At 39.3% G+C, this 18,887-nt stretch overlaps 1 protein-coding gene across 4 annotated transcripts in view; it reads left to right on the forward strand.

Annotated features, from left to right (window-relative positions):
* The window catches only part of SEC24D (SEC24 homolog D, COPII coat complex component), a 55,623-nt gene extending 38,938 nt beyond the window's left edge, over positions 1-16,685 (forward strand). For all 4 annotated transcript variants that reach the window (XM_057429910.1, XM_057429912.1, XM_057429911.1 and 1 more), the window contains 13 exons: positions 1,791-1,915; positions 4,393-4,584; positions 5,190-5,283; positions 7,808-7,924; positions 8,379-8,549; positions 9,332-9,428; positions 10,047-10,192; positions 11,557-11,695; positions 12,177-12,295; positions 13,107-13,286; positions 13,810-14,001; positions 14,456-14,545; positions 14,945-16,685. In XM_057429910.1, the coding sequence (XP_057285893.1) occupies positions 1,791-1,915; positions 4,393-4,584; positions 5,190-5,283; positions 7,808-7,924; positions 8,379-8,549; positions 9,332-9,428; positions 10,047-10,192; positions 11,557-11,695; positions 12,177-12,295; positions 13,107-13,286; positions 13,810-14,001; positions 14,456-14,545; positions 14,945-15,085 (1,803 nt within the window). In that variant the 3' untranslated portion in view covers positions 15,086-16,685. The remainder of the gene's footprint in view (positions 1-1,790; positions 1,916-4,392; positions 4,585-5,189; positions 5,284-7,807; positions 7,925-8,378; positions 8,550-9,331; positions 9,429-10,046; positions 10,193-11,556; positions 11,696-12,176; positions 12,296-13,106; positions 13,287-13,809; positions 14,002-14,455; positions 14,546-14,944) is intronic.
* Positions 16,686-18,887: the final 2,202 nt, after the last annotated feature.

An 18,887-nucleotide genomic window follows, 5' to 3' on the forward strand; every position in this document is an offset into this window, starting at 1 on the left:
CTCAGCTTTTGAAAAATCGTGTGTACGAAATGGTTGGTGCCGTTTTCACAGTTCTTCTCTGCTCTGGAGTGTAACCCTGTCTGGTGCAGTTAACATCACAGAGCATCTTTCGGTGCAGTGGCTTTTGTCATATAGCTTAATTTGGGGAGTTTACTTGGTAAGTCATCCAGAATGGTCTGTCCTGTTGCAAAGACCCATCAATAGCCTTACTAGAATGTTCCAAAAGGGAAATCTCTTACAAAATTAACAGTCATGCTAAGTCATTAAATGTTACAGTCTTTAACGTTATTTTACAATTAGTTTTTCATTTTGCTCGAAGTTGCAAAGATTTAATTCTTTTATAAATCCAGTTTAAGACCAGAACTGAAAAGCCATTTCCTTTTGTGCTTATCAAATGACAAGGATGTACAGCTATGAGAAATGTTAACAAATAACAGCTGGTTTGCATTATTGTGCTCATGCAAAGTGAATGTGCCAAGAGCACAAGTCCTTGTTTCTACAATATATTTGTCAGAACTTATGCAGGGATTCTTTATAAAGGCAATGTGATACAAGAGTTTAAAAGTAGTGTTTGATACAGTTTTTGAAAATAGAATCCAAGTACAGTAAACAGAACCGCTTTTAAAAATGCTGCATGGTTTTAGTTTACAGGAACTAATTCTGATTTACATGATTCAAATAAGGAGAGATCAAGGGCATTATATTAATTTTAAAGTGTTCCAGGGACTACAGGTAAATCATAATTCAAGGGTTGGATGATGGTTTTCTTACATGGAGTTTTCTGAAGTTTAGTTTGGTTGAGGGGTCAGAACTTTGTATTGTGAAGGCAGTGAAACAGTATAATTGAAAAGCTGTCCTGAATTTGACACCCAGTAATGAGCAGTGCTTATCCTAACGGGAATTAGGGAAACCAATCTTATAATCATCAGGTATGATGATTACTGTTGCAATGTTCACTTTATATGATCTTCTTCCTGGATACTTCTCTAAGTATTACACTGCTTTATTTGGAAACAAAGCATCTTACATTTTTCTTATTACAGAAACTCGCGTCAGTAGTGTATGTCCCAATTTGATTGCCACTTACATTATGAATAAGAGGAATTCCCTAAAGAACCCATACCAGCCCAAGTCACTGCTGTGTATGCAGCAGCTCTATACATTGAATGTTCCACTCTCATACTTTGCTTGTCTTACACAAAGTCATCTTATTCCTGAAAGTACGGTTCAGCTGTCTAGAATGCCCTGCAGCATGACAGATAGGTGGCAGATGACCACCACTTAGTACTTCTAAGAACTGCGATACTGTAATTCTGGTTCAGTACCTAAGTTGTATTTTCTGTTTCCAGATTGGTTGGAAATCACTTAACAGTTGTTAGAGACAAATGCTAACAAAGACTGAATGTAAACATTAACATTAACAAAATGGTATTGCATATTGATGTAGGGAATGCAAAATCCATATGGGTACAGAAAAAGCCAAAAGGCAAATCTGTTTAAACGCTTGAATTCCAGCAGAAGATGTTTGTGTTTCATCTTACCTGGTAAAATGTTAACCTTTACATGTTTTATTCCATAAGGATGCTGTTCTCCAGTAACAATGTTTTATTCCAGGAGTGGACTTTACCCAGTGCGTGTCAGCTTTCTGCAGTAGTTACTATTTATGATCCATAGCATTTTTCAAACAATTGAGTGCTGTATTTAGATTGCCTTAAGGTACTACTTGTAAATTTTTCTACATAGCAGGGCACTGTGTAATTTTCCCTGTAAATGGTCATTTTTTTCTGTAGAATAACAAGCCTCCAAAGCCACCAGCTTATATCTTCATGATTGATGTATCGTACAGAAACATCAAGAGTGGTCTGGTTAAACTCATATGTGATGAGCTCAAGACTCTTCTAGGTAAACTTCCAAGGTAAAGAAATAAAAGTGTGTTTTGGTTAACTTACTCCATAGCATTTTTCATGGAAGTTTGAATGTTGAGAGGTAAAAACAAGCAACAGAAAATGTCTAGATTTACAGTACAGGCATTTTTGAGCTGATAGTGACCAAATGTTAATTTTCACTGCTGGCATTTCTTAAACGTTGATGTCTGGGCTTACTCTATGAATGGAAAAAATCTGTCATAGTAACTGCACGTGTAGCTTGCATTCTTTTCCTTTCTTGTAGTGAATTCTAATGGTGGTATCAGCTACCACCCAGCTTGTAGCTTGCTGTAAAGTTCTGTTTACTGCAATGCTTCCTTTCTCATTAAATTAAACAGAAAATACCAAAACCAGAATACTCAAGAATGGCAAGTCTCTCTAAAGCCATAGTGTTGGTGGCTTGTGTCTTTAGCTCTTATTGTTAATTAGCAAAACTTTTAAAGCTTCTAAAACTCTGCTGTATGACTTCTCTGTCCTTGAGAGGAGAAAGATCTTCTAGGCCACAAATATTTTATTAAATATAGCACATTTGCTTTGTGAGCATTATACACACGATAGTAGTATTACTACTGGTCAATATTAATGCCAATGTACTATTTTATTGTAGTTTAGTATAATTTTCAGTTTAGTGTATTAGGGTAGTTTTCATTAAAGTTTAAATAATGCAGACACATATAGTTAAATGAGAACAGTGAAAACTGGGAAATTAAGTGGCTGTTTCTCAGTGAAGCCATATAAAAGCATTGAAGAACATACAGAAAATACATTCCAAATAACAATACTTGCAGAGGGTAAACAGGTTTAAATGGAGAGAGCAATGTGAGGAAGGGTGGGAGATAGGGTGGCGTGTGTTAAAAATCATATATCGTGTCCTTCTGGGATCTTTGTGCATGAAAGAAATTCCAGTGCAAGGTGAAGGTTTAGTTTGTTAGATGCCCATGTAAGGCCACCTCTGAAGTACTTTGTCATTGAAGGTTATCCTAGAGACACAAGTGTTTGATACTATCCTGAACATATCTCAGAGCTTTCCATCAGGATTGGTCATGACTTTGAAGATAAGAAAAACCTAAGCTTGAACAGGGAAAGTGGAAGAAAATGAAAGCAAGTGTATCTGCATTACAAAAAAAGACACAATAATTCTTCTCCTCACAGCACTCTGCAGATATCTGCTGCTAAATAATGTTTGCAGGGCCAAAGTTTTTATGTTCTCTGAAAAAAGCAATAGAAAAACACAAAGAAAAGGCAGATCCTTCAGTTTCTTTAGACTCATCTGTGGTCTTTAAGTAATAGTAATTTAAAAAAAAAACAAACCAACCAAACAAACAAAAAAGCAAACCAAAACAAAAAAAAAAACTCAACCAAAAACCCAACCCCAAAAACAACAACTTAAGGCATTCTACCAAAATGTATGTTGAAACTTCTATTTTGGTGCTGAGACACAAAGGTGTGTTCATTTTCTGTTGCTGGACAAAGACAGCTGCAGAAATATTCTGCTCTTACCACGAGGTGAGAGCACTGTGCTGGGAATTCATCTTGTGCCCGTATCTTTGAGAGGAAAGACTTGGGGTAGCAAAGCAGTCTGTGTCACAAAAGGGCTGGTTGGTCTAAAGGCCTTCTCCAGCTATGGCTGTGGAAGTGCTGCACAGCCACTGAAGTGGCTGAGAAGTTAGAAAGGATTAAGGTAGGTGTCTTGAGACCTGGTATTAAGAACTCTGGTTTTGTAGACTTGCAGCATAGCTGAAAACACATTATTTGCTTGCTTGACATTTTGGAGCAGACATTTTCAAGCTTATGTGTTCCAAACCAGAAACCCCTGGGACTGTATTTAGAAAAATAGATAAATGTGTTGATAAAAGTTGTGCTTATGAGCTCAGAAAAATCACACTAGTTGTGCAAATATGATTTTTTATATAATTTAAAAACAAAAAGAAAGCCCACACCAAAAAAAAAACCAAAACACACAAACAACAAAAAGCCCAAAGAAATACTTGAAAGCACTTCTGTATCTGTGATCCAGACATCTCATTCTGAGACTTGAAAAATAATTAAATAGGTTATGAGATGTATAGGCAACTGGCCACTGCATTACAGCTGATCTTTAAAACTGTGATAGAAGCAACTGGATATTCAGACCACCACAGATAAGAGCAGTATCTGAAAAAATTGTCCCTGGTTTATTATTTATCTTAGGGATTTTTCACTGCTTGGATGGAATGCAGTTGATAGGGTTGATGTAAATTTATATATATTTTTTTAAAAAGTAAGCAATACAGCATTTGATTTTTATCAGGGTGTTTTAATTTGGACTAAGGCAAAGATTGATGTCATTACATAACTTGGTTGTTGTTTGCTTTGTTGTTCCCTGTATGGATGATGATCTGAAAGCAGCCTTGCATTGCAAAGGAATGCTTTTATTGCAAGATCAGAAATTCAGAATTATAACCAGTTGGTTTTGGTTTTCTTACAGAGAAGAGCAAGAGGAATGCTCAGCAATTCAAGTTGGTTTTGTCACTTATAACAAGGTCCTCCACTTCTTTAATGTTAAAAGCAGCTTAGCTCAGCCTCAGATGATGGTGGTCTCTGATGTCGGAGAAGTTTTTGTTCCTTTGCTGGATGGTTTCCTTGTTAACTTCCAGGATTCACGATCTGTTGTTATCAAGTAAAGTATGATTAGTCCATATGAGAATAAGATATGAAAGCTTATCATATGCATTAATCCTTTTAGTCAATTCTATTATTGGGGATGGCAGGGTACATGTGTTTATTGAAATACTGTAGAAGCCATCAGATGCTTCAAGTCCTATAGTTCCACCTCTGAAGCAAAGAAAAAGGGATATCAACAATCCCCCCAGTGCTCAGTTGGAAAGCATGTTTAGGCCAGGTGTAGACCATGCATCTTAAGCTGTGCTGTTTCAGAAATGTGATTGGGGTAGCAGCTGTGTGCCATATTGCATATTTTTCCTCTTGCAATGTATAGGATGCACACCTGGATATGATCTAAGGACTCACAGAACACCAGAACTCCTTAACTTTCAGCTATTTATTTTTTATTTATTTTTTTTATTGCATGTTCCTTTTTGTTAACAGGTTTGAAATAACACATCTCCTAGAATTTAAAAATACCTATTTTGTTTTATTCTGGCTGGAATCCTAAGAAATTGAGCAATCAGAATTTTCCTATCTGAATTGGTATGTTACAAGGTAGTTTGGGGAGTATTCCAAATAACTAACCAGCTGAAACACTGATCCTTTCTTCTTTCATAGCTTGTTGGACCAGATTCCAGAGATGTTTGCAGACACTAATGAGAGTGAGACCATCTTCGCTCCTGTTATCCAGGCTGGCATGGAGGCACTAAAGGTTAGAATGTTCCTCTCTACAGAAGTGAGAATAAGACTTGATAAGCTGCAGAAGTTCCATTTGCTAAAAGCCAGTCCCAAGTCTCCTACAAATCACAATGGAAAATGAGAAAAAAAAAAAAAAAAGGCACAAATTATTTCCAGCACTAATGTTCCAGTACTGTAACAGTATGTCTGAACTGCTTTAGTCAAAATGAGAACACTCACAGGCATACATGTGTTTCCAGATTATGTTTTTTTGGGGGAAGCCAGTCCCTAGAGTCTCTGCTACATAGAATGGATGTTTAGGAGAAAATGAGAAGCAGGAGTCTATTTCTCATTCAGCATTTGAGAGAAATAAAAAAGGATGTAGTTACTGCAGGAGGAACTAATAGATACTCTGAATGTTTGCACAGATAACCCATCCTTGCATGTGTGGAGGGTGGGAAAGGAGTCAGTGTGAGATACAATTTTGCCCTTTCTTCTGCTTCTGCAGATTTCTTGTGAAAAATAAGATATTTATGATGACTTATGACTGAATCAGGTAGGGAAGTGGAGGGTTTCTGCTTAACTATTTTCGCAGCCTGTGTACTGCTGAAAATTAATCCCCAGGTCATGATGCATCCTCAGTCACTTTCTGTATGTCCAGGACACCCTCTGAAATGCTGACATTTCCAAGAAGTGCTGCTAATTAAAAGGATGCCACCATGATTCATCACAAGATTTGTAGGAGTAAAAAACAGCCAGTGGTGTTTTTAAATAGTTGATTTATCTGTAAGCTGTGTATAAGTAAAGCATGAGCTTTGAGTAGATAAATTCGTTGAAAATACAGAACATTGCTCAAGTCTGTTTCTTAAATATTTGATTAATACCCATTTTCTTACACCGGAAGGTGTGTGTGCAAAACATGTTTGGTTACTGTTTCTGTCACAGTCCTCTTCCATAATACTTGACTTTGGTGCTGGCTATAAAAGAAAGCAGCTCTTAAGTAAGCTTTTCATTTAGCTCAGTTTTTTTAAGTTACAATTTGTAAAGATTTCCACTGTGAATTATTAATATGCATATACCTGTGCTCAGGAAGATGATTCTTGTCTAAAAAAATTTAAAATGGATTGTGGTCCTATTTGGGATTAATTTTAATACACTTTTAGAAATAATACACATACATTTTAGAAAGTGTGTCAAAAACAGTGTCAGTAATTCCTGCTGCATATCATGACAAACAGATATTTGGTAACTCAGTCTTCAGCAGAATGCTTCTTAAAAGGCATTGAAATTAGCATTTGTGACTAAAGATACTTATGCTTGAAATACTAGAGGTGAAATTTCTGCTCTATAAAATGTAAGACACTGTCTTCAGTTGCATTTCTGCCATAGCAAAGAGGTTTCTTGTTTTCCCAGAAGTATGCCTTGGCTTATTTTGAAATGTGGAATATCTTGAGAACATCTCAAGATCTTCAATAGGAGGAGTACCAAAGCTGATCTGTGTCTGTGGTCTTGGGTATTGACAGTTTTAACCTGGATGTGTGGCTAATTCTGGAGCAGGAAAAGGACAAATCCATCACTCCTCTTCCTTCCCTTCATCACACTGAGCTGCTTCTGTACTTCAAGACCTCAGAACTGCTCACTCTTTTTTATTTCACTTCTCTTTCACTTTGGTTCAGCCCTGAAGTGCTTGGGCAGCTGGACCTGAGGATTGCAGCTGAAATAGTCTAGTTTGTTTTGTTCATTCCCACTAGCTGTCTCAGTAGTAAGCAATAAACTGGATTTTCTAAGTTTTGATGGAAAAGCTTGTTTATAGTACAAAGAGGCCTGTGACACTGCCACTGTTGTTAAACTCTTTTTCAGAATTCAGGGGTTTCTGTCAGGAGTCTGTCATCTCAGTAAATATTATGTCCTCATTAGTGTTCTAAGTAAGAATAGAAAACTGGAATAAAAATGGCAGTTACTTTGTTTCTTACTGATAAGAGGAGATGTTCATTGTAAGTTTTGATACTCCTGCCTTTTAGTGTAGATTTGAATGTGGAATCTAGTACAGGAGTGTGATTGTCACTCATCTGTAAGTGTAGCGATCACTAGTGTGCCTGAAGGGAAAGAAATAATTTTTCTGTTAAATTATGTTTCGTTTTAAGTTTTCCAATGTAGTATTTGTACTTTTTATGCTTGGTGGTTGCTGCATAATGCTTGTATCCAATTGGGAAGTCTCCAAGAGAGATACTCCTAGTTTTGCCCATCAAGATTTTAAAACTTCTCTATAGAAACTACAGTAATGATGCATCAGCCAACATTGGAACTAGATGATCTTAAGGTCCTTTCCAGCCCTAACCATTCTATATCCATGTGCTAGGCTAAGGAATTCACTGATGTAAAATTCCCAGTTTGTTTTGGGACTTACATCTGTTAAGTTTTGAGTCTGCAAATGAATCATTTAGCTCTGAGGAATTTGCAGAAAGTTTACACTGTTCTCTGAGATGCCACAATGTGTGAAAATCAGGCTTTTTCATCTTAGCACTTACAAATATGCCAATATGGTGTCTTTGGAACAGGCTGCAGAATGTGCTGGAAAATTGTTTATTTTCCATTCTTCATTGCCAACTGCAGAAGCACCAGGGAAGCTGAGGAACAGAGATGACAAAAAACTACTCAATACAGATAAAGAAAAGGTATTTTCTGCTCTAAGTTAACAAGGGACTGCTACTGTGCTGAATTTCTCTAATAGAGCCTCCACCTTTTTTCATTTATTTTCTTTGCGACGGTGTGTTGTTGAATTAGAAAATGTTCCCATTCTTAGTGTGCCCTGATTATGTAGGAATATTGAAAGTCGAAGTACGGTAAAGCAGCCATTCCCATCAATAACGGAAAATCCGGGCAGCAAATCAGTAATTTCACCCATGAAGAGCTTTTACTGCCTGCCTGTTAACTGACTTAGTTCTCTAAGAACTTACTGAAATTGGTTCCCTACATACAGTACATAGGCAGGGGCAACATGTTTTTCATTAAATCCACACCTCACAAGTTCCACTTAATGTTTTTTTTCTTCAAGTGGACATTTGGATTGTGGCTGGCTACCAACAGTTAATTGATGTTATGACACTTGTATTCTTTAATTCTGTGCAGACGCTCTTCCAGCCCCAAGTAAATTCTTATGAGCCCTTAGCCAGGGATTGTGTGGCCAATGGCTGCTGTGTGAATTTGTTCCTCTTCCCAAATCAATATGTGGACATAGCCTCCATGGGTCTTGTCACACTGTACACTGGAGGAACACTGTACAAGTACAGCAATTTCCAGGTAAGTGTGGCAGGTTTCCTGCCTCTTGTGTAGTAACTCCTGGGGATTTGTTGTTTTTATTTGCATTCCAGTGTGTGCTTTGATACTACTTTACATAGTTTTGTAGTCTCTCTACCTTTTACTTGTAAAAATCAGGGGAGACAATTCAAACTTAGCAATGGCAGATCAGGCTCAAATATATCTTTTGAAACAATAATAATCTGGCTGATATCTTAAAATCAAATCCACTTGCTTACTATGCTGGCATGGGAGCAGGGAAGTCAGTTATTCCTGTGTATAGAGATACAAATGCTTACAATAAAGACCCCCCAAAAAGCACAACACAAGGTTGTTGTACCCTTGTGTACAGTCTCACAGAGAATCTCTTTGGGCAGTAGGGGACTTTCTCTGTGGCAGGAGCTGACCTGCAGAAGCATTTTTTGCACAGTCAGGAAGGCTACTCAGCGGTTGTTACGGCTGTGCCATAAAATCCTAGTCAGGCTGTAAGGTGAAGTCCAAGAGCAGAAGGTACTGGATGTCATTTGATTTAATAGAAATCCTTGATGTCCAGGCCTAGTGATGTATTGGTGGATACCTGTGTACATATGCTTCTGTTAACAAAACAACAGCTAACATTTTAAAATATGTTTTTTAAAGAAAAAAAGAGAGATGTTACATATGAGAGGAGCCTGTTTGATGCCGCGGATGGGGGGTCACGGAAAGCCGGGAGAGGGTTGGTTTTCTGCCGTGCTGCTGCCACCCGGTGGTGAACTGCGGTTTTTGCTCTTGCTTTGTGGTTCTAGCTCGATGCCGACAGCCCACGGTTCTTAAGTGACCTCAGGAACAACATAGAAAAAAAGACTGGATTTGATGCAGTAATGAGGGTTCGGACAAGTACAGGTAATGGGGCCCGCTGGGAATGAAAATAAACGTGAATGCATGTGAGAATATATAATTTTAAATAATATAGTGCTGTACACATCACTTGAATTTCATTTCATACCTCTTGGAAAGTAATTGGATAGGCTAAGAAAGTGCCTTTCCTGTAAATGCCTCCATAATAATTATGTTTTAATTGTGAGGCTTCTGATCATTATGCATGCATCTTGGATTGCAGGGAAGTTGTATAAAAAACACTTGTATGTTCCTTTGTTTTCCTGCATCAAATGACTTTACTGTGTCTACTTTTCAAGCATTCCTTTTTACCTCAGATGCAAGTATCTGAGAAACAGACCCACACAACATGGCCAAGTCAATGGCTCAAAAGGTTCTGGGTGATCTCACAGTCACAGCACAACTTCATGGCCTATCAGCTTCTCCCACTCACCCAACTGTCAGAAACTGCGATCAGCAAGGACAGTTGGTGGAGCCCCGAGGCTGCACATCCTAGAGAAGAAAAGGATTCCTGTTTCAGGAAACAAAATTGATTGCCCATAAAAGAAAAGTCACAAAGTAATGCCAATTTTATTTGCTGTTTTTAAATAGAAGGCTGTATTTATTTTTTTTTAAATCTTACAGGCTTCAGGGCTACAGACTTTTTTGGTGCCATTTACATGAACAACACCACAGATGTAGAGATGGCAGCAGTTGACTGTGACAAGGCAGTGACAGTAGAGTTCAAACATGATGACAAACTGAATGAAGACAGTGGAGCCTTAATTCAGGTAAAAACCAATTACCTCTAATGTTGTGAAATTGTAAGCAAGAACTGCAGGCAGAACAAAAAGAAGTTACGGTGTAGGACTGATGGGAACATGGCCCGTCTTTCACACACTCTGGTGACAGAATATTACTACTAAAAAAAAAAATTGTTTTAATTAAGTGTCCAAAGGTTGCAGTGCAAATGATGCTCCTTGTGACAGTCAGTGTGCTCACCTGCCTGTCTGTTCAGGGATGATGCCACAATGCTTTCACAACGCTCTCTGAGACCCCAACAGCTATTTTTTCCCCCATTTTATTAAGTTAATTTAGTGTGTAAGATTCATTACTTCTTACACAGAAATGGTACGTGTGCGGTTGAAGCTCAGCTAGCTGCCCTGCCCCCTTCAGGCTCTTGGCACTGGGATGCCAGAAGCCCCCGAGATATGCTGGAATACATCTTTTGTTAGGAGTGGGAGCATTCCGCCCTTTGGGAGGCTGTTGTTTACTATTCTAGATTTGTTTAGTCATGACCTTTTTCTCATTTGATGACAGAAAATATTGCAACTTGCAGGGTTTTAAATTTAAGCTACATAATTATCTGAACCTTTTGTTTCTGTTGTGCTTGGCTTTAGCTTGCCCCTGTAAATACATTTCATACGTCAGCAGTTAATCCCTGTGTATGAATACAGCACTGGGAAACACCCACTTTGGTATGTCTGAGGTCACTTCCTAGCACCATGGTGCAGCAGTGACGGGTGTAGATTTATGTTTACAGCTCTTTCATGTGAGACATGCTTGTGGAATGCAGCATGTTATGTTCAAGTATCAACATTATATTGAAGTAGAACTAGAGACATAAGGAAATTCTTAAATTACACCCTCCATATTTAATGGAAGCTGCAGGCTACAGGGGTTAGCAGCACCTTGCGTCACTTCATAAGCAAGTTATTAATGTAAAAGGAACCACTCAGCTTTTCTAGATGAGAAAGTTTTCCTGTCCCATTTTTGCCAGGAGCTAATGTGATGGGCAGAGCACTTCTCAGCAAGCATCTCATTGTTTGTATGGAGTTTTTGAACTATTCAAATATTACCCAAAGTACGATTTACAAACTTACAATGAGTGGACTCCTGTTTCCAGATTCTACCATCAGCATGTAGCAAATGAGAGTAATAAGCTTTTGAATCAATCATATTATTGTCATAGTCATGTCTATTATACTTCCATAAAGACCACAGGGATGTTGGTCCTACAGTTCTCAGCACCACTGCAGTAGTACTGCAAGGCTAGGCTGTCTTCACAAGTAATTATATGCCTTCTATGCACAAAGCAGGTGAAGCTTTTTTGTTTTAAAACAAAAATAAATGGTATTTTATACTTGTTTTGCAGTGTGCTGTCCTTTACACGTCCATAAGTGGGCAAAGAAGACTTCGCATACACAATATAGGTTTGAATTGTAGCTCCCAGTTAGCGGATGTCTACAAGAGCTGTGAAACAGATGCGCTTATCAACTTCTTTGCCAAGTCAGGTAAAATTGTAACAGAAAGATTTTCTTTCCTTTTTTACTTTGGGGTGAAGGAAGGTGAAGGAAGGGGAGCCAGAGTGATCAGCTAGGGGTAAATCATGTTTTGTAACTTGCTTCTCCAAGCCTGAGCAACTCTTGAAGTATTATAAAATTCAAAAGACAGATTTTGTATTTTAGTCATACTGCCATAAAGGAAAGCTTGTGAAGGGAGCTACAAACATGTAATGCACAAAGCTGTGCAGTGGAAATGGACATCCTGACATAGTGTTGGAGGTTTGGGCTTTTTGGTTGGGCTTTTTCTTCCTTTTTTTTTTTTCTTTTTTTTGTAAAGATGGATAAACATCCTCCCAGATGTTGTCTGTAAAAGAGGCTACAAAACAGCCATAGACCCCAAATTAGTAGAACCAGCAGCTAGCAGAATCTAGGCACTTCCAAGAGTACACATCTGTCTTTAGCACACTGCTTTATTCTTCTGTATTTGTAGCTTTTAAGGCCATTCTAAGCCAACCGCTAAAGATGGTCAGAGAGATGCTGGTGAACCATACAGCTCACATGCTGGCGTGTTACAGGAAGAACTGTGCCAGCCCCTCGGCAGTAAGCCAGGTAAAACCCACCTGCGCTCCGTCCTCCCCGTGCCATGCGCTGCAGCAGATGAGCAACCATTCCTGCACCATCACAATGCCAGAAAGGAAAATTTTCCTTTTCTTTCAAATATAATTAATGACAGGTGCGATTCAGTGGGAGCAATTAGACAGCCTTTTGTTTTTTTTTTCCTGCTGGAATTACATGCTGAATCACAGAGATTTCATTTTTCTAATGTTACAGATTTTGGTATTCTAATTTCTGACAAATAATACTATCACTGTCAAAATAATAAAAATAACATTGTATCTTAGTAAACAATCGCACATAGGTGATGGATTGCTGGAGTGATAAATACCTGATGTGTCTAGGTGGAAAATCTGTGGTGATTAAGATAAGGCTGTTAAACCCTTTCTTACCCAAGGGTAGTAAGAAGCTCTAGGAACCCGATTAGTTACGTTGCTCACTACTTGAAAATTATCTCAACTTAAGACATTCTTTTATAAGTTCAGAACATTTGGGGAGGTCAAACTGAACCCAGCAACATGTTGGCAAATCCTCTCAGCAACTGTTTCTGACAAAAGTCTTTTTCCATTTCAGAAAAATATGCAAAAGATGGCTGAACTAAATCCAAATCCCATAAACACTGGAAATTGTATATTATGAGATGTCACTCTGGTTTGAAACAGCACACAAAACCCAGTTTTGTTTGGTTGGGTTTTTTCCTTTATTCGAAGACAAGAATCAGTGTTTTATTGAAATGTCTGAAAGTCCAGCCTTCCTTCCCATGCACGTGGGCTGTACCATCTAACAAGCTTTCTTTGCTTCTCAGCTCGTTCTTCCAGATGCAATGAAGGTGCTGCCTATGTACATGAACTGCCTGTCCAAGAGCTGCGTGCTAGTTGGTAGGCCAGAAATTCCAACCGACGAGCGAGCTTACTATCGCCAGCTGGTCACCTCTATGGGGGTAGCTGACACACAGTTGTTTTTCTATCCCCAGCTTCTGCCAGTTGTGAGTATGCTGGTTGTGCATCTCTCCCTTTTCAGTAACTGTTTTCAGCATGCTGCCATCTTGTAGCTGTGCAGCTGCAGGAAACGTTCTGCCTGCCAGGCAAGTGCTACCATGCTGGATTACATTTTTATGGCAAGGTAGTCACTAGTTGAACTAAATTGAGGAGGGAGGGTAGAACCTCTAGTTTAATGGAAAACAGAGAATGAACATAATCAATTGCTGACTTCAACATCCTCAAAGACTCCAAGTGTACATTTAGCAAGGTTTTTGCTCATGCTAATGAGAGATGCTAGTTCTGCTAAAGATCAGTGCTGCTCTTGCGTTTCCCCACTTACTGCAGGCCCTCCTTTGCACACAGTGTGTTAACTGAGAAAGAGGACGTTTGATTTCTAATTCCTCTAATCAGGAAAGGAACCACTAAGACATGCTAAACCTTTTCATAGTTACTTTTCAGGATCTGGTTAGAGCTTTACTCACCTTGAAGTCACCAAGTCTACAACTCTGGCACATTTTTGCCCCACAGCACAGCCTGGATCTGAAGAGTGATGCCATCCCAGCTGCCGTCCGCTGCTCTGAGGAACGTCTCTCAGAAGGAGGGGCCTTCCTTCTGGCCAATGGTCTGATTATGTTCCTGTGGCTGGGAGTCAGTGTACCCCCAGAGCTCATCCAGGGGCTTTTCAATGTGCCGTCCTTCGCACACATCAGAACGGAGGCTGTGAGTAGATGGAGACTAGTCCCTTTTTCACAATTTATGCACACCTGAACATACATCATCATCAAACGTCCATCAAACTTTAATAAATAAGCTTTGACAGTCTGAACGCTTACAGGAGAGGAGGTTTCACAACATTTTTAAACCTTCTTAAACTTATACTGTTTCAGATATTAAAATCCAATTGAATGGGTATTGCTAAAATTGGAACAAAATGCTTCGCAATAGTTACAACTCTGTCTGATAGTGAATTTTCACACAGTGATTAGATGAAACTAAAATATTTGCCTAGACAGATGAATCTTTGAACAAATGAGAGATTTTTTTTTTCCTGGTTAGAATGAAATACATCATAACTACCAGCAGTTTACCTCATTACTACCAGCAGCTAATCTCATCTGAATTTATAAGATATGTGACTGGAATTTAACAACCTGCCATGCTTTCATTCTAACAGACTTCACTGCCTGACCTGGACAATCCATATTCTAAGAAATTTAAGTCAGTACTGAAGCATATCCAGAGCCAAAAGCCCTACGCTATGAAGGTAACTTCTCTCTGACTTATTCCTCATCCCTGTTCAAAACAAAACCTACTGGTAGGTGTAAAAGGTTTTATGTATCAGGAATTTTCCTGTATGTCATTGAGTTCCAGCATGCATTGTAGACATGAGTATCTCAAATATGCTCAATTCTCATTAATCAAAGGAGATTTTCAGAGGTAGTTTAAGTCTAAAGGTTGCCATTTTATTTGCACACCTTAAGTCACACTAGTCTGTCTCTCCTGTTCATAAATACAGCTACTGAAATGTGGAGATTTATTAGTTTCTGTCCATCCCATCTCTCTGTCCCCCCTGCCCCCAAGAGCATGCAGTAATAGATGCAGGGAAACCAAACTCCATTTAGTATGATTATATCCTAAAAATACGTTTCCCTCCTCTTTTCAGTTGATGATAGTGAAACAGCGGGAGCAATCAGAGATGCTTTTCCGACACTTCCTGGTAGAAGACAAGAGTATTTATGGAGGAGCTTCCTACGTGGATTTCTTATGCTGTGTTCACAAGGAGATCTGCCAGCTGCTCAGTTAAGGAAACTTAAGTATAATATGTAAGTTTCGTTTGGATTTTGCAAGAGGGACAGGTCTTGCTGCCTGAAAGCTGGCCCACAGCTCCACTGTCCCCAAGCATCCTGCTGTGCTTTAGGGAATCTTGCCTGTGCCTCTTTTGCACAGTCTCATTTCACACAACCTCTCACTGAGTATTTAGCTTACTTAGAATAGGAAGTTCTGCACTCAGGTATTAGTCTTCTGGGAGTCCTGACTCTTTCTGTAAGTGAGTTGCCAGATATCAAACTGTCAGTACTTAAGAGCATATGGTATGCTGTTATTAAAATGTAATTATTCCTTTCACTAGTCTGAAGTTGTACTTGAGCCAGGAAAGATGCTAGAAATCTATACAGAAGTGGAAAAAAAAAAATACACAAACCTGCTTTTTCTAAGTGAGGGCATTCAGCTGACAGATTTGCAGTAATCACGTAGTTCAATTTAAGTGCTTCAGCATCTTTTGTGTAAAGCTAAACCCTAAAAAATAATGCCTTTTTTTCTGGAAGGAACAAGTACTGCTTTCTCCAGAAAGAGAGCTCTGGGTAACCTTCCGCAGTTGGGCTTATCCAGGACGCAAAAAAGCTTCTGTTTATAACTGGACTTGAGTAAGTTTAACGGCAGTGGCCCACAGGAAGAACAATGATCAAACAATCCTTTTGCTAAGTCTGGCAGATAATGCTATACTAACATGGTACAATTCTCTAGTCTTAAGGGCAACAATTAATTTAGCATACTATTTAATTACATTTTCAGAATTGAATGAGTTAGGTTTTATTTGTATTTTGCTAACTTGAATATTCCTAATAGACCTTAGATAAGCATCTGTCCCTCAAAATTTCAGTGGCGGGTCAGCTCTAAGAGAGGTTGACACATTAACCAAAGGTTACTTATAGTGCTATAAAAAGAAGGCCTCTGGTTTAATACCTGTTCTGTTACAGCAACCTCCATTCACATGACTGATGCATTCAAAAGGCACCGGTTTGAAAAATAAACCTCTGCTAACATCAGTATTTCAGGTAGAATTTAGAAAGCCAGAGTCTTGGGAATAGCTGTTTACCTCATATCTGAGGTAAATTCATATCTGAGTATCCTTCATCAGTCTATCTATACCTTTAAGACCAATGCCTCTGCATGAGAGGTTTCAACTCTGCCAAACTTGAGAAGCTACAGCTATAAAAATCAGTGTTTCAAAGAAAACAAAAAGTTCTCAAAAGTAAGGCTTAGATTTGGGCCTCAAAAAAAAGAAAAAGAAAAAATATGTTTCATCATGTTGGTGTTGCTACTTAGTTTAATCATTTTCATATCCAATGAGCAGTCAAGATGAACATTTTTTGATTTGACAGCTTATCAAAACAGATGTATTCTTGTGCATCGACTGCACATTCTTAAAATAAGTGGCTATATTACAAAGGGATCCTTGGACTGAACTCAGCTGCCAAGGCAAGGACTTCTTAGCTGAAGATGTTACCATGTAAAACATATCTGTTGCCATTCGAAATCAGTGTACTTTGTATAATGACACCAGCAACTCTCTGTGTAAAGAAATAAGCAATTATTAAATATTGTCATCATGTGGGCGTTTATTATTTCAGATTCTGAGTTAGATTTTTTATGCTATCAGCTTCTGCCAAAAGGTGCTGCTGAGCACAAAAGACCTCAGATCAAATAACTCCAATGTCAAGCGAAAGCAGATAGGGCGTCACAGCAATCTGTCTCTGGATTGTGCAGTCATTTGCTGTTCTCCAGTAAGGAGGAAGATTTTACGCATATTTTTCTGAGATGTTAGGCAAAGTGAAGTGACATCTGTTGGTTTTCTCCCAGATTTGAGGTCTTCTGTATTCAATCGTAAGTCTTGCGCTATTTTTGTACACTTTTTTCCCAGGGCCCACACATTTCTACCAGTTTCCATTTCTGTATTTCATTTTTTTTGTAGAAGGTCTCATGTTTTCAGCTGTTACCTGAAAATCTATGGTGCTTGAACTGACCACTCCTTAGGTTTGAATTTTGAGACAGACTGCTCCTGTCAGATAGCAGTTTGCCACCAGTGTGTTTTGTGTAGCCTTTCTTTTTTTTTTTTTTGCTTTTGTAGTGCTGCGGTGTTTTGCTGCCACCTAATAGGTTGGTGTAGTAAATGGTACTGGGAATAATCTCTGACAAAAAATGGAGTATTAAAAAAAGCTGCTGAGCAATTTGGCTTTCTGGTTTGCTTCTTGTGTAACGGACAACTATTGGAACCTTGCGCAGAGAAGTTCACACAGTGATAGCTCACCTGCTGTACTGTGGACTCTTGCATGTTCTTGGGTCTCTTGGTAGTCAATGTACTTCTTAGAGCAAAAGAAGGGATTCACTGACCATTACTATTAGTTGCTGATTCTTGGATAGTGGGAGTATTTTGTCATTACGGTTCTATTACAACCATCTTGGTTGTAATCTTGTAGGCAGACAAGTAAGTGGTAGTACATACAAGTAACTAAGTAGACATACAAGACGTCATCTTCTTTGCTGTAACATGTCCTGGGTTCAGCTATAACCGTTATTTTTCTCCTTTTTAGTAGCTGGTGTAGTGCTTTGTTTTTTGCTTTAGTCTGAGAATAATGTTGATAAATCACCAGTGTTTTAGTTGTTGCCAAGGAATGCTTACCCTGATCAAGGATATGTCAGTCTCTCATGCTCTGCCAGTGAGGAGGGGCACTGGAAGCCAGGAGGAAGCAGAGACAGGACGCCTGACTCAAACTAGCCAAACGGGTATTCCATACCACAGCACATCATGCCCAGTATGCAAACTCGGGGGAGTTACCTGGAAGGCCCAGATTGCTGCTCGGGTTGGGCTGGGCATCGGTTGGCTGGTGGTGAGCAATTGTGTTGTGTATCACTTGTGTTTATTGGGTTTTTTTCCTTCCCCTTTTAGTTTTATATTCTCTCCTCTTGTTATTTCCTTTATCATTATTATGATTGGTGATAGTAGTAGAGGTTGTGTATGGTACCTTAGTTATTGGACTGTTATTATCTAAACCCATGGGATTTATATACTTTCGATTCTCCTCCCCATCCCGCCTGGAGCAGGGAGGGAAAGGGGGAGGAGCGAGTGAGCAGCTGCATGGTTCTGAGTTACCGGCTGGGCTTAAACCACAACACATGTCAAGCAATAAATGCTAGGTGAATTTATTACAGGTAGAAAGTATTTTTATTTTAAGTTTACAGTTTGAGTGTCTTTTGCCTAAACATACCAATAAACTATTGATGTCTGCAGCTTTTATCCAAGTCCCTAGTTCTGTTGAATGCAGGTGGTTGTAGAGCACTGTGCATCCCTTGCCATACAGAAAGTGCTCTTTTAAGAACACAGTTGCTGGCTTGTCATTTGGCCACTGTTGGCTGTGGTGGGAAACTGCAGTAGCGAACTGTCACGTTCTTCAGTTGAAGTGTCAGACTGGGTCGAGCCAATAAACTCTGGTTTGCTGTGGCTGTATGAACTCATTTCCGGTGGGTGGGCTGGCTGAAGGATCATGTCCATGCACCTGAGAAGCTGTGCCCACTCCCCTTGTGCTGGTGAGGGGTGTTGGCTTTGCTCTCTCTGGCTCCTGAGCTGAAAGGTGAGATGAGGGAAAGGGATGCAGTTTGTTCATGCCACAGGTGGCTAGCAGTGCACTGCCCCCAGCACCGGTTGGTCCCCTTGGTCCGGTGAATCTGCTCACTGTGGGGTGTATGCACTCCAGGCAGGATGCAGGCTTCTCTCAGACCTGTCCTGGGTGGTATTCCTCCATGCCATGCCAGGCCATGAGGCTTTGGTG

The sequence above is a fragment of the Pezoporus wallicus genome, unplaced genomic scaffold (genome assembly GCF_028554395.1).
Source record: "Pezoporus wallicus isolate ANWC-B61680 ecotype Strahan unplaced genomic scaffold, APGP_CSIRO_Pwel_v1 contig_5690, whole genome shotgun sequence".
NCBI lineage: Eukaryota > Metazoa > Chordata > Aves > Psittaciformes > Psittacidae > Pezoporus > Pezoporus wallicus.